The sequence below is a fragment of the Tursiops truncatus genome, chromosome 8, assembly GCF_011762595.2.
Source record: "Tursiops truncatus isolate mTurTru1 chromosome 8, mTurTru1.mat.Y, whole genome shotgun sequence".
NCBI lineage: Eukaryota > Metazoa > Chordata > Mammalia > Artiodactyla > Delphinidae > Tursiops > Tursiops truncatus.
Window position 1 is genome coordinate 925566 of NC_047041.1, and position 15224 is coordinate 940789.

The 15224-nt window shown below is 45.7% G+C and overlaps 1 protein-coding gene across 1 annotated transcript in view; it reads right to left on the minus strand.

Moving 5' to 3' along the window:
• Window positions 1-13770, minus strand: part of JAM3 (junctional adhesion molecule 3) — a 60320-nt gene extending 46550 nt beyond the window's left edge. The window contains exon 1 of the mRNA XM_033861761.2: window positions 13678-13770. Within this exon, the coding sequence (XP_033717652.1) occupies window positions 13678-13726 (49 nt within the window). The 5' untranslated portion in view covers window positions 13727-13770. The remainder of the gene's footprint in view (window positions 1-13677) is intronic.
• Between the last annotated feature and the right edge of the window lie 1454 nt (window positions 13771-15224).

Sequence of the window (15224 nt, forward strand, 5' to 3'; positions counted from 1 at the left end):
ATTTAAAAACCCGAAGATCACACCTTAAAATGACTTTCCATGATTTGGGAGATTTTTAAAGTGGCATCTTGTAATAGAAAAAGAAAGCAAGAAAACGTAAACCTGAAGTAAACATTCTCTGGTCAGAAATATAATAAATATTATTTCAAGTAAAATACAGTTTTAAATTGTTCTTAATTCTTTGTAGTTTGGATTCTGCGTTCCTGACAATGCTTCCTTCTCCGCTAGCAGAAAAAACCCTGTAGAGCTGACTCACAGCCACAAGTCGGCCTTCTCCCCGCTCAAGGCCAGCCCAGGCCAGGAGGTGTCTCTGCAACAGACACTGAGCTTGTCACTGATGCCCGAAAGAGACCCCAGCAGCGTGAGCTGAGAATGTCATTAATCTAAGGTGAAGGTGTTGCTAAGGACCCTGTTCCCACACATGAGGCAGGGAGCAGGTGACCAGCCAGGACTCCATCCAACGTGCAAAAACGCCCTGAAACACAGAGCAGCAACTGCAGACAGTTTTTAGGAGGTGTTTCCACTCTGTGTTAAGGTAGGGGAAACTGGGTGTAGCTCCACACTCCCACTCAGGCGGGAGTCGTGACCCACGCTGGGCACTGCGCGTCTCTGGGCCTCTCACAGCAGAGGGTTTCCACTGCAGAGACCCTGCCACCCGGGTCACCCGGAATCACCTGGAGTCGTCTCTGGGTGTCACAGCTGGGGGTGCTAGTAGTGGCACGGAGAGGCCAGGGGTGCTGCTAAACATCCACAACACCCAGGGCAGCGCCCCCATAACAAAGGATCAACCGGCCCAAGATGTCAACAGCGCCAAGCCTGAGAAACCCTGTCTCACGGTCTCTTTCGGCTCCAAAATTCTATAACCTACATGTCTGTTGAGTTGAGGGGTAAATACTACTTCTTTGGGTATAAAGCTAACAAAGGGGATTGGAGGACTTGCTGAGACCAAGTGTAAACCAGGGTGAACTCAGGCCTCCTGTAACCAGACAGGTGGTGAGAAATCAGGCCTGTAAGACGGTTCCCTCCTCCACAGATGTCCGACACCAACATCCCTCGTAGGAAGAGGGAATGGCTTTAAGTATCTTATCTCGCGGGTCTGGAAAGAGGCGGATTGCAGGACTCGGCTCTTCAGCTGACGCCCTGAACTGAGCAGGGACGTAACCCAGGAGAGCTGGGAGGCCAGACTCCATGCCTAATGCATGCTCTGTTTTAGCACTTTTTGGAACTACACGCCCCTTGGGTCTAAACAGAGGCAGAGACTTGCTGAGTTCCTCAGGGCTTTCTTTCATTCTCTCCCCTACTTTCTCTGGACACGCCCGCAGCTGAGGGCGCCCACCATCACGTGGCACCCTGGTCCCAGGACGCGGGATTCCTGTGGATACTGAGGCCTATGTACTCACGTGACATTTTCTTGTCCTGAACTCATCCATTCTTCATAGCTATTTATCTAAAAAGATGCTTATTTTTAATGTAAACACACTGATTTATATTGGCAGCTCCTCTACTTAAAGATATGCTGGAATTTCCACTGAAACTTTTTATTATTCAAAGTTTGCTAGTGCAGGCCTGAAAATGTCCCCAAGCAAAAGAGGCCTAATCTTTTCTACAAATATCACTGAACCACTTTTTAAATCCAAGAATGTCAGATAATTTCTTCTTCTTTACTCTTGAAACTTAAAACTGGATTTTTGTTTTTCTAAGAAAAAATCAGGACACCAATATGTACTTTAGATGAAATGTCTTTCCTACACAGAAAAAATAAATGTAAAAACTTGCTATCTCATCAAAATAAGGCATCAGGGAAGCTTTAATATGAGAAAGTTCCTCTAAATTAGGTTTGTAACCTAAACAATCAGAGGACTATATATAAAATAGATAACTCATAAGGACCTGCTGTATAGCACAGGGAGCTCTACTCAATACTGTGCAATGGCCTATATGAGAAAAGAATCTAAAAAAGAACGGAGATATGTGTACGTATAACTGATTCACTTTGCTGTACAGCAGAAACTAACACAACATTGTTAATCAACTATACTCCAATAAAAATTAAAAAAAAAAAAACCAGAGGACTAATAAAATCCTAGAACCCAAGGGGAATAAAGCCAAGAATGACACTGTTTACATCCGCATAGCATTTTATAATGTACAGGACCACTTTCACGTACAGTCTCACTTGATGCACCTAAGAGTCCTGTAAAGTGGGTATTTATCTATAGATAAAGAGAAGAGGGCTCGGATATATTAGGAGACAATTACAGCCTCAAAACTTGAAAGTATCAGAGGCCAAGGTAGAAACCAGGTCTTCTGACTCGAAATTATTTAAAATAACAATTAAGAAACATACAGGGCTTCCCTGGTGGCGCAGTGGTTGAGAGTCCGCCTGCCGATGCAGGGGACACGGGTTCGTGCCCCGGTCCGGGGAGATCCCACATGCCGCGGAGCGGCTGGGCCCGTGAGCCATGGCCGCTGAGCCTGCGCGTCCGGAGCCTGTGCTCCGCAACGGGAGAGGCCACAACAGTGAGAGGCCCGCGTACCGCAAAAAAAAAAAAAAGGAAAGAAACATACAAATTAGGCCCTGGTTTCTCATCTGTCCAGGTTGTAATTTGTTTGAATAGAAATACGTGTCGGCCCCCATCTAAAATGGCTAGTGAACCCCCTGCCCCTTTCCCAAACCACAACTAAGAACAGACACTCACCTCCCTGTGCTGGGCCAGTGCAAGGCCACGAAGGCAGCAGAGGGGAAGAAGAGAACTTCTCAGTCTTACCTGATTATAGCTAAGGCGTCTTAAGTTCTGCAAATCTGAGGACACTGCTAAGACGAAACCTGGGGCCTGGGAAGGGGCCTCCTTGTAATGGAGGAGTCCAAAAGCCTACACTTGATAAGGTTCATTTTCCATTTGCCTCTGATTAATTGAGGATTAAATGAATTGTAGTAAAGTAGTAATAGGAGTATTAGCAGCAGCATCAACAGTTAGTAGTGACAGTAAATCTCTAAAACCCAGCACTGAGAGCTTATTATACCAGGCCCTCTGCTAAGCACTTAATTATGTAATTAATTTTAATTTTACTATATCGATTAGTGTAATTTTTGTTAGCACTCATACAGATAACTTTAATAGGAACACTATATATAGTCACTGGTTTGCAAAACAATCCTACAAAGTTATATGTTTTTCTGCTTTTTTATAGGTAAGGAGATTGACCTGGACAAGTCCTACAGTGGAGCTGAGATTCAAACCTTGGTGTAGCTTACGTTCTTCCTGATGAACAGGAATTCAGAAAGGAAGAGATCACTACAGGCTAGAGACCTAAAAAAGCCTTTACAGAGAAGTGTGTTGAGCTGGATACCAGGGAATGAGTGGAACTGAACAGAAAGAGGGTGATCTGCACTGGGGTAGATGGGCCATGACAATAAAACAAATGGCGACACACAAGGGTGATTCAGGAGACAGTGATGGAACACTTCTACAGAGCCCAAGACCATGCTCCAAATCGCGTGATTTCCCCGACAAAACTGAATTGAGTGAATACACTCTCAGGGTCAATTTTCTCTTTATGACATAGCCATTATCTTGTAAAAGAAAACGAAAAGGCTACGCTTCTCTAGAACCCTACTCCTCTACGGAGAGGGCTGGTGTGGACGGCAAAGTGCCTCGTCTCCGCCACCCGAAGCCCAAACCTGGCGATTCTCCCGTGAAGGCAGCGCCCCTGCTGGAGCCCAGAACTTGTACAGCCCAGTCCTGCGGGGCAGGGCAGGAGAGCCAAGACAGGACCCCCAGACTGGAGTCTCTGAGCGCCAGTTAAAGAGTCTTCCTCCAAGTTTTGTGAGTTGTAGCTTCAAAACTGGGAGCTGAGGGCTTCCCTGGTGGCATAGTGGTTGAGAGTCCGCCTGCCGATGCAGGGGACGCGGGTTCGTGCCCCGGTCCGGGAAGATCCCACATGCCGTGGAGTGGCTGGGCCCGTGAGCCATGGCCGCTGAGCCTGCGCATCCGGAGCCTGTGCTCCGCAACGGGAGAGGCCACAACAGTGAGAGGCCCGCGTACCGCAAAAAAAAAAAAAAAAAGAAAAGAAAAGAAAAAACTGGGAGCTGAAAGGCGCTGCTCGCACAAGGACAGAAACACCAAAGTCCTAACACGTTTTATTTACTCTGCACATAGAAAACGTACCTGCCGAGAACAGCACAGAAAGCAAATGTGTTAGTGGAAGAGGGAACAAAACACGAAAACGCACTCGTCCCAGAGAAAGTCACCAGCCTGAGGATGCCCAGGGGGAGCAGCCCTCTGTGCTGCAAACCACATGTAGGGGGCAGGGGAGGGGGGTCAGCCACGGGGCCACCAGGAGGGTATTTGTTCTGGCTTCAGCAAGGGCCAGATCCCTCATCCAACATCACGAGACGTCCTTTAGGCCTGTTCTCTCATCACCATTGCCTAGGGTAGAGACAGACAGACACAGACACGGACACCGAGGGAGATGGAAAGGCAGCTCCAGCAGGGGTTTCTCTGTTTTTCCTGGGGCTTCACCCTGCACACCTCCTGGACCTGTGCTAACACGACAGAGCACTGCAGAATCGCAGAATTAAGCATCTCTGAAGCCACGTGCATACTTTGTTTTCCATTTAAATCAAAGTCTTCCCTCTGACCTACCCACAGAGTGAGCTAAACTGGAAATGTACGGAAATTACGACCAGATGCTTCACACGGACAGTCACCATCCATAACACAGCCTCACAGAAGTCAGGCTGGGACGGAGTTAAGGGCAAGAAGAAATAACAGAATAATAAAAGAACACACTTGTATACCAGTCCTGAGTTCTGCATGCAGTCAGCATCTACTTCAGAAGACACACACTCCAGGGACCCTGGGCCCTCGAGGAGGCCTCTCAACCTGAGGTCACAAATGATCTTCTGGGGGTTGTAACCCCCAAACAGTATATAAAATTTCCACATATGTTCATGAAAGTACTATTTGGAAAAAAGGGCCATAACTTCCATCATCTACACGGTGTTCCTGACATAAACTACTCCACAGATGAAGGTCTGAAACAGGACCTGGTGAATTAAAGACACAAACATTTGTTCTTACTGAACCACTGCTCTAGAGGTTCACGGCTAACGTTCTCTACCGGCAGTGGACTTAAAAAGACCAAATACGGTCAGAGTGAAAACTCCATATCTGACACTAGATATCAAACAACAGATTACCAACCCAACCAAATAGTGGTCTATTTTTTTCTTCCTGGTAAACAAACACAGGAACTCTTAAAACACTAGATCCAGCAAGTAAGGTTGTAGCAGATTAAAAAAACAAACAAACACAAAACCTGAGCTTCTGAAAGATGTAATTTCCTAACCTCTTGGAGTAGAAGAGGGCTTCAAACCAAAGTTACCTGGCTCTAAAAACTTCCAAACTTTCAGAAGAGGAAGACATTTCTATGAACTGGGCTTTCAAAACCTTCAAATGAATTTTTAATTAACAAATAAAGTAATTCAATGAATCAGTTAAAAATTCTCTGGTATTCCCATAAAACCACTTTTTTGGATCTGAAATTCACACTGTGAGTTATCTAACAGGGGAAAGAAATGTGAATGTGTTGGTGGTAGGGGAAGAGGAATGCTGCTTAAATTACTTTCAAGCGACTTGGATTAAAACCAATATTATTTCCCCAAGGTCCCCCAATGAATCACGTGCAAAGCTGGGAAGTGGGTCCAGAGTTCCTGACACCCACGTGTGCTCCCTCCTCCACCCAGAAAAGGATCTGAGAGGCAGCGGACAGCGGAGCCTGGGATGGGTGGTCCCTCTCACCTCACCCTGTAGGCATCTGAATCTGAAAACCTGGAGAGCTCTTCACCTGTCCTGTTACCAGCAGAGTGGGGAGCTGCTGTCCCAGACACCTGTATAGTGTGGGACAGCAGTAATTCTCCAAATTTTAAGTTGCTGCGTCTCAAATGATCAATGCTCATTACTCTTCAGATAAACCCACCCAAGGATGGGGATAACGGCTGTGCAGTTGGGTATATATATGTCTTTATAACAGGACAGCCCCATCCTGACAGCAGTGATGCTTAGCAAGTCTCATTCAACCCCTTCCCCCAACCCTATCAGACCTTCGTGGGCGTATATGTGCTCTGAAAAAGCAGAGCCAATATTTTAATTTCATTTTATACTTGAAAAATGAAAACAAAAGCATTACCTTCAGAATATAAACTTTTAAAGGAAGGTGTGTGACCCTTAAGTTATATAGAAGGGGGCCTACGTTAGGTAAAGCCGAGGTTCTTGTTTCCAGCTCCAGCTGTGGGTTAGCTTCTCCAAAAGGCCTCGGCACTCCAACTTTGGAGAGCCCACGCAAGCAAACTGCCGTTTTCACTGCACCTCTGGGCTCTCGAGAAGGGGGTGATCTTTAACGCAGCAAGTAAAATAGCTGTAGGCCGAATCCAGAAAATAATAGGATGGGTGGAGCATGACCCTGAGGGTCATTAGGGAGACTGCGCCAATGGGCCAGCAGGAAGGCAGAGCTGAGCCTGAGACTTCCCAACCCTGCCAGGCCCTGAAAGCCATCCCAGATGACCATGTCTCTCACACAAAGCGTCCCCAGATCTGCACAGATTGCGATCAACCAAACGTCATTTACGAGTAAAGAAAAACAAGTCACTGCAAGTAAAAGTCATAAGAAACAACAAACATTAGATTTAGACCCCCAAGAACGTCAGATATTTGAAGTCTCACATGCAGAATATAAAACAGCTGTACGTGAAATGTTTAAAAATAAAAAAGTAAGGGCTTCCCTGGTGGCGCAGTGGAGAACCCACCTGCCAATGCAGGGGACACGGGTTCGAGCCCTGGTCCAGGAAGATCCCTCATGCCGTGGAACAACTAAGCCCGTGCACCGCAACTACTGAGCCTGTGCTCTAGAGCCTGTGAGCCTCAACTACTGAAGCCCGCAAGCCACAACTACTGAAGCCTGCACGCCTAGAGCCCATGCTCCACAAGAGAAGCACCACAATGAGAAGCCTGTGCACCACAACGAAGAGTAGCCCCCGCTCACCACAACCAGAGAAAGCCTGTGCGAAGCAAAGAAGACCCAACGCAGCCAAAAATAAATAAATAAAATAATAAAATTTATTTTTTAAAAAATAAATAAATAAAATTAAAAAGGAGTGAAAATGAGCAGGCAAAAGAAACCAGATTATAAAAAGAATCGAGTAAACTTTTAGAAATGAATATAATGGGTTAAAAAAAAAACTTCATACATTGGTTAAATAACAGATTAGACATGGCTGGCAAAAGAAACAATTGTAAAACAAAACTAAATAAATAACCCAAAACAGCACAAAGAAAGAAGAACATGAAATTACAACAGAAAGGTTAACAGTCTTGGAAGATGGAAGACTGAATATATCTAATCAGAGTTCCAAAAGGAAAGAGTTATGAAAATAGAAGCTGGGCAGTATTTGAACTCACACTACCTGAGAATTCTCCAGAAAGATATAAAGTCACAGATACACAAAGTATAACAAATTAACAAGTAGAATAATTAAAAAGAAATGCACCCTAGGCACACATAGTAACATTTCAGAACGCCAAAGAGAAGACAAGATCTTTAAAGTGGCTGGAGAAAGACAGGCTGATGACGTGACGGCAGGTTTCACAACAGGAACGATGGAAACCAGAAAGCATCCGTGTAATGGGGCCCAGGCTCCAAGTCAAAATAACTGTCAACCTAAAATTACATACCCAGTAAATCTATACTTCAAGAACAAGATGAAAATAAAGATATTTTCGGATATAAACAAAAATGAATTCAACATCAATAGACCTACCCTAAAGGGAGTGACTGTGAACTATTCTAGAAGCTTCCTAACTGACCTACCCTCTCCCACCATCTTGAATATAATATCAGTCCAACACATGTAAAATCATTTGATCAGATCACTTCCTGCTTCAAACTGCCACATGAACTTCTAGAACCTACATAATAAGGTCCATGACCATCTATCTGGCTCCTCAACTTACCAGCTGTGACCTGGGCCAGGTAACTAACCTGCCTGAGCCTCAGGTTCAGCACTTGCAACGTGAACCCTATAGGGACTGACCGCTGACATGGGCTAAGACCCCCGTACCGTAGCGCTCTCCGCAGTGCCTGGCAGCTGTTACTAGTTATCATTATGATAACTCATTGGTCCCAAAATACAACATATGCATTCCCAACGCCACGCCTTTGCTCACGGTATTTCCTCCACTTCACTGGCCCCTAACACGTCCATTCCCCAAAAATCTGCACTAAGTCAACCAAATTACTGCCAAAAGTCCAGCTGCTTCTTGAAATTTTCCTCTACCAGGCCAGCCCAAAGTAAGTGCTCTCACTTCTAAACACGTAAAACATTTACCCAAAGCGCTACTCTGTTCATTAACTACCTAAACTGTGTGATGTTTCTGGTCTGGGGAAGCGCTTATCTCAGCTGTCCCTGTTCCGCCTGTGGAAAGCTCTACTGCCATGAAAACGGAGATTTTTGCCTAATAACGGTGGATTGGCTGATTGAGCTCCAGGGCCCTGGTAGAGACACTTTAGAGGAAAATCATGGCACCAAATTTTTAAAAAAAAGAAAAAAGGAAAGAAAAGGCAGTTGTCTTAGGATGTGCTGCATTCCTTGTAATCCTCCAGACAGCTGCACTTCATTCTAAAGACGTCAAATATTTTCCTTAGAGAAAGACATCCCACGAGGAAGTCCTGGTGGGCAGGAAGAAGTGATAAGGGAACTTCAGCTGTCAGCTTACTTCAGGAAACATCTTTCAGAGTCTGTTTCCCAAGGAAGTCAATTTGGCCTGGTATTTGTATCACCCAAGACAAAGAAAACAGTCCCCCAGGAGCTGCCCGGCTGGCACGAACGAGGGGTCCAGTAAACACGGGCTGATGCCGAAAAGGCAGAGCAAAGCAGCTCCTTAGATGATTCCGTTTGTTTGTTCAAAAAAAGGAAGAGGCAGGTATTCTCATCAACCCTCTTTCAGTTTTCCAGCTAAGCACTTGCTGAGGATGCCACAGCTGGCTGCCCAACCCAAGAGCCAGGAACAGCAAATCTCAAATGGGTCACAAAGAATGCGTGATCAAACACAACTTCAAGGCTGCCCGTCCTTCTTGCACTGCAGCTGACATTAATTCAGGAGCTAGAAAAAGCCACGATCACATGCTATCACTTTTAACTAAGTTTTCCCACTTTAAAAGAAAATCTTTACTAAGTGTCAAATTGAAAATTCCACTATTTTGTCTAGGAGGCCCCCAAAATGCAATTGTTTTCATTAGATAAAAAAAATCCTTATCAAAGAAAACTTGGGGGAAAAAAACCCAAAAGAATCAGTCAGAAAAACAGGAGAAGAGTAGAAAACAATCAGCCATAAGACCTGGTGGTCCAGTGGTTAGGACTCTGCGCTTCCACTGCAGGGGGCACAGGTTCGATCCCTGTTCGGGGAACTAAGATCCCACGTGCTGCACAGCACAGCCAAAGTAAATAAATAATATATATATTTTTAAATCAGCCATAAGACCTGCTACTCAAAGACAGTACCTATCAACCAATTTTGGTTCACTATCTTCCAGATGTTTTTCCTCTAAGGAAAAGATGTTTTGTGTAATTGGAATCCTATGGTGTATGACTGTGTTACTTAAATGACTCCACAAGCATTTCCCCATGTTTTTCTTCTTCATAACCTCATATAACTACATAGAGTAGATGAGAGAAAGAAGATGTTTAAAGTAAACCAAGTCAAGAAATGCCATTCTCTTTCTTCCACAAAAACTCCTGTTTTTACTGTAGTAAAAACCAAGAATTTCCTAAAGTTTCTGGGGTCACTGGAGATAAGATACATAAAAAAATGCTTGGACGCATAGGAAGTGTTTAAGAAATGTCAACTGACTTTCAAGTGACAAAGGCAATATTTACTATAGTCCCTGGAAAGATACAAAAGAAATTAAATTCAGCCTCTGTTCCCAATGGATTTTTAATAACACTGAGAAGATAAAATGCATTTACACCCAACAACTAAAGTGCAACATAATTCGGCATGCAATAGCCCTGGCTCTTCAAGGCCTTGGGATGCCTTGTCCCTTTCTGCACCCCTAGCATGAAGGACATATTACAGATACTCAGTAAATGTCTGTTGTACTGAACAGAACTACAGACTACAAGCTACGCTTCAGAGACAGTAAAGATCACTGTGAGCTGAGGTTAAGCTGGGCAAAGCAGACAACGTGAACATGGCAGAACTTGATTTGAGCAATATTTTGCAGAAAGAAAGCTGAACCATAGAAGCCTTGGGATGCTGTGAAAATGAAAGACGGCATAAGAAAAAATGTTTGTATAGTCCTCATCTATTAACGAGTTAGATGTTTCTACACAAACAGCTTTGAAACCTCAGCTGTACATACTAACTACTCATGGGAAAAATAATATATATAAAACACATAGTAGATATTACTTAAAAACAAAGAAAACACACCAACACAAAGTACTACAGCATTCCTAGACATCAGAAACAAGGGCTAATTCTCAGGAAGCTTTGTGTGTGTCATGACATGTGGGAAAAGGCAGAAAATTAAGGCCTTAGATCTCCATATACAGAACCACAGTGGATACTGTCTTTACTAAACTAGGTGTAAAAGAATGTGCTTACCAAAACTTTCTTTCAGGAACCCTTTCGACTCCACTGAAGCTATCTGCATGTACTGTGAGCATCCAGGGGGTAAACACAGGAGATGTGAAATCGGCTTCAGCCCTAACAGCATCACATTCACCACCTGATTATACACTTGTCTTAAAGAGAATCCAGTGTCATGACTAGGGTATCACTTAGCAGACTCCATACATCCTGACTTCATCCACACACAAATTTTCCTTTGTTTTACTCCACTTGTGCTTGTGAAAAAATGCAAAGAATTTATGGAGAAGGAATTTGCTAAGATTACATCGCTAACAGCTGCTGGCTGGATTGTACTAAATCGACAGCCTCTCCGGTCACATTATATGGCCATCTCAGAAAGTGGGCTATTCATACAAACCTGGTTTCTTTCAAAAGAATTGATTGAAGCCTACCCCGCCAGGCTGCCTTAAGAGCAAGTTTCCCAGAGCTTGGGGTTGGGTGTGTGAACATTCTGTCTGTATGTACCGCTGCAATTACTTGTGATTAAGAATCTCTAATAGCTGCCCATTCAGTCTCCTCAGCCTGAAGCACTCAGAACAAATGCCTTCAACAGGCCCTTCAGGAATGAACAGCTGATCTGTAGCAGTGCATGCTTCAGGGCAGGTGGTCCTTGTTTTTCTGAACACACACATGCACATGCATGTCTGATAACGCTTATATCAGTCAGATATAATTAATTCAAAAGACTGAAAACAACACAAAATAGGTCATTTAAAAATGTTTCAGAGGTCCAAACATATGCAAATGGAAAATTTACAATTTTTTTCAAAAATTTCCTGGAAATTATGATTTTCAGATTTTGCTAAACTTTCACACACAAATTGTCTTACCCCAAGAATACACAAACTGTAACTGTTTTAACTCTAAATGAAGCACTTCTCTAGGACATCAAAAGATTTGGAAACCTGACAATGATTACCACATAATCATTCAAAAAAGACATGTGGTATATAACATTTGCAAAGATGAATTGCACCTGTCACCAATTCAACAAAAGAATACTTTATCTACAAACCACGCAGCGTTGAACATTTAAAAATCTGGTTAAAATGATCCATAACAAGAACTCCATGTCAAACAGAATAGTACAAGTAACCAAAAAAATGGATTAACACAAATGGTTGATTTCCACATCTGAAACACATGGGATGTCACCCTGAGCAAGTTACTGAATCTCTCCGTACTTGTTTCTTAGTCCACAAAATGGGCAAGATGATACTAACAACCTTTTAGAGTTATCAATATTAAATTAATACATATTAAATTTTTATAACAGAGCCTGGCAAAGGGTAGCTAATAAAGAATGTTTGTATTATATCAGGAACCAGATTTTTTTTAAATGCGAACACGCATAAATAATAGCAATTGAAAAGTGTAATCATGAAAATAAAAGAGACACAGCTGTGATGCCCTGTGACCGAATACAGTTTTCAAGATATTACTGTATATTTAGAGCATAAGCAAATAACAGAAAAGAGCTCCCTACTAAAAATGATAGCTACATCCCTTCAAAGTGTATTAATACATCCTACCACCTCTATTCTTTGTCATTAGTGCTATTTTGCAAAACTGTGATTATCCCTCCTGTGTTCTACAGGTGAATACCAGTCCTTAGCGTTAAGAAAGGCACACAAGTAGCCCCTCCGGGATACCAAAATAAGAAGTTAATGGGGACTTTCCTGGCGGTCCAGTGGTTAAAAAAAAATTAAATTAAAAAGAATTTTTTTAAAAATAAGTTAAGGGGATGTGAAGGCCTTTAGCATCCACTAGTTTTACTAACAAACCACCAACTTGAAACTCATTCCTGAACTAAACTGCCAAATGTTTCTGCGATAAAAACTGCAAACTCTCATGTGAACAGATCTTCTCAATAGGGAGTTGTTCCAGTCTGTGAATAGGACACTGTCAGTGTGACCAACAAAGCCGGGAGGGGACATTCCTGACACCCCTGTCCCCTGGCTAGCCTTTGATCATTCATCTCTCCCAACCACACGTTTGTGGAAACCACTTTCAAGCACAGCATAGGGACAACATCTACTCCCTGAACTTCGTCCTCATCACAGAGCCCTGCTCCCCGGCTTCTGCCCGGACCCTCACTGTTCACGTCACCCCCGAGGACCACCCCACAATGAGCCTCCAACACAGGAGCCTTTGTTTTCCTAGTACGCCGCCCACCCCACCCCCAAACAGTCACTTGGGGCTTCGCTGTGTACACTCTGGCAAACATCACGGGATGACGATGGCAACTAAGCAGACCACAGACCGACCCGAGAACGGGGGGAAACTGCTGATGCCCCAGGCGAGGCTGGCGCGGCGCTCGGGACCCCGGGTCTGAGTGTCCCTTGCTCCCGGGGGCAGACTTCGGGCTCAGTGCTCTCTCTGGACTCTGCTCTGAGGACTACGTGGGACCGCGGTCTCGAGCGCCTAGCGCGCGCCCACGGCCCCCAGCGTGTGGTCTCGCCGTCCGGCTGCCCGGGGCCTCCAGCCGGGGGTTGGGGGTGTTGGGGATGGGCTGGGGGGAGGAAGGACAGACCAACGCCCCGTCCGAGCCGCCCCCGGGCCACTCCAGGGCGGGCTGCAGGGCTGGGCGCCGGCGGGACAAAGGGGACCGGGAACGGGTCGGCTTTGTTCGAGGAGTGATGGAGCGCAGGGCCACGGGCCCCGGGTCGGACCCCGCACCCCGGGACGCCCTGCACCCAGACCCCCAGACCGCCAGGATTCCCCTACCTCTGGGACCCCCGACGCCCGCACCTCTTCCCCGGCCCGCACCTCTGGGGCCCCCGCACCTTCGGGGCCGCTCCCCGCCCCTCCCGGACCCCGGGACCCCCACATCCCTGACCCCGTACATGGACCGGACCCCCGCATCCCCGGGATTCCCCTCCCTGAACCCAGGACCCCCCGCACCACCCACCCCCGGGCCCCCGCGCCCGCCCCCCACTCCGCCCGGACCCCTCCGGCCGCGCCCGGCGGAGGCCCGCGTACTCACCCCGCAGGAGCAGCAGCAGGGCGAGCGCGGGCCGCCGCCTCAGCGCCATGTCGAGAGCAGCTGAGGGGCCGAGGGCCCGCTCCCGGCGCAGGCGCCCTGCCCGCGGCCCTGCGCCCGCCCCGGTCACCATAGCGACCACGGCGGCGCGCCGTCGCCATGGTGCACGGGAAGCCCGAGATGAGTCTGGTTGCTATGGAGGCAGGGATGCTCTGGACCGGGATACCGGGGTCTCTTTCAAAGAATTTGGTGGAAGGAGGTGAAGGAGCGCGTTCAAGAGTGGGCGGGGTTAATTTCCACATCTATAAAATGAATCCGTCACTACAGATCCGGGAAGGAACGCTCCATTAAAATTTGAGAAATGAAGTGCTTCTTATTTTACAAATAAGGATGGAGCCCAGTTACTGTGGAAGCATTATTGCCTGCGCCTCTTTTGGGGCCCAGACTGTAAATGTGATGAGAGGGGAAAGCGCTGAAATCTGTATAAAACATAAGCAAGACGTGCATTATACAGTACATAAAAATGATGTATTTCTAAAATAAACATAATCCTTCGTTTCTGTGTTAGATCAAAAGCATGATGGTATACCAAATAGTTTGTTATGCAGAAAAGCAAGATAATTCTTTGCTCTGATTTCTGAATATTGGGAAATGTTAAGGTTAGGGAGGAAAAATGGAACAGAATCTTTTGAGGACCAACACACAAAATGAAGAGGATTAAACATACTGGAAATTGGACTCAAGGATGCAGGAGATCTTGATACATTTAATACTGTGGGAAATTCTTTTATTATTTATTTATTTGGCTGCGTGGGGTCTTAGTAACAGCACACAGGATCTTTGTTGCTGCGTATGGGATCTTTAGTTGCGGCATGTGGGATCTAGTTCCCTGACCAGGGATCGAACCCGGGCCCCCTGCATTGGGAGCTCTGAGTCTTAACCACTGGACCACCAGGGAAGTCCCACTGTGGGAAATTCTTGAAATAGCTTGTTTTATATCCAACGTAGAAAGTACATCCCTAATGCTCCAGGAAGCAACAGAGTCAAAACAGAATTCTCAGTATAGTTATTAGTAAAATATGACAGAGTTTCTTTCCAATGACTAATATTTTTTAATGTTTAACTTAGGGACTTCATTTTTCATACAGTCACCCTAGGTTTTTTTTGTTTGTTTGTGGTACGCGGGCCTCTCACTGTTGTGGCCTCTCCCGTTGCGGAGCACAGGCTCTGGACGTGCAGGCTCAGCGGCCATGGCTCATGGGCCCAGCTGCTCTGCGGCATGTGGGATCTTCCCAGACCGGGGCACGAACCCGTGTCCCCTGCATCGGTTTTACAAAAGTAGAATTTTGTAAGTGTGTATATATGTATATATATACAGGGACTTCCCTGGTGGCACAGTGATTAAGAATCCGCCTGCCAGTGCAGGGGACACGGGTTCAAGTCCTGGCCCGGGAAGATCCCACATGCCGCGGAGCAACTAAGCCTGTGCGCCACAACTACTGAGCCCGCACTCTAGAGCCCGTGCTCCGCAACAAGAAAAGCCACTGAAA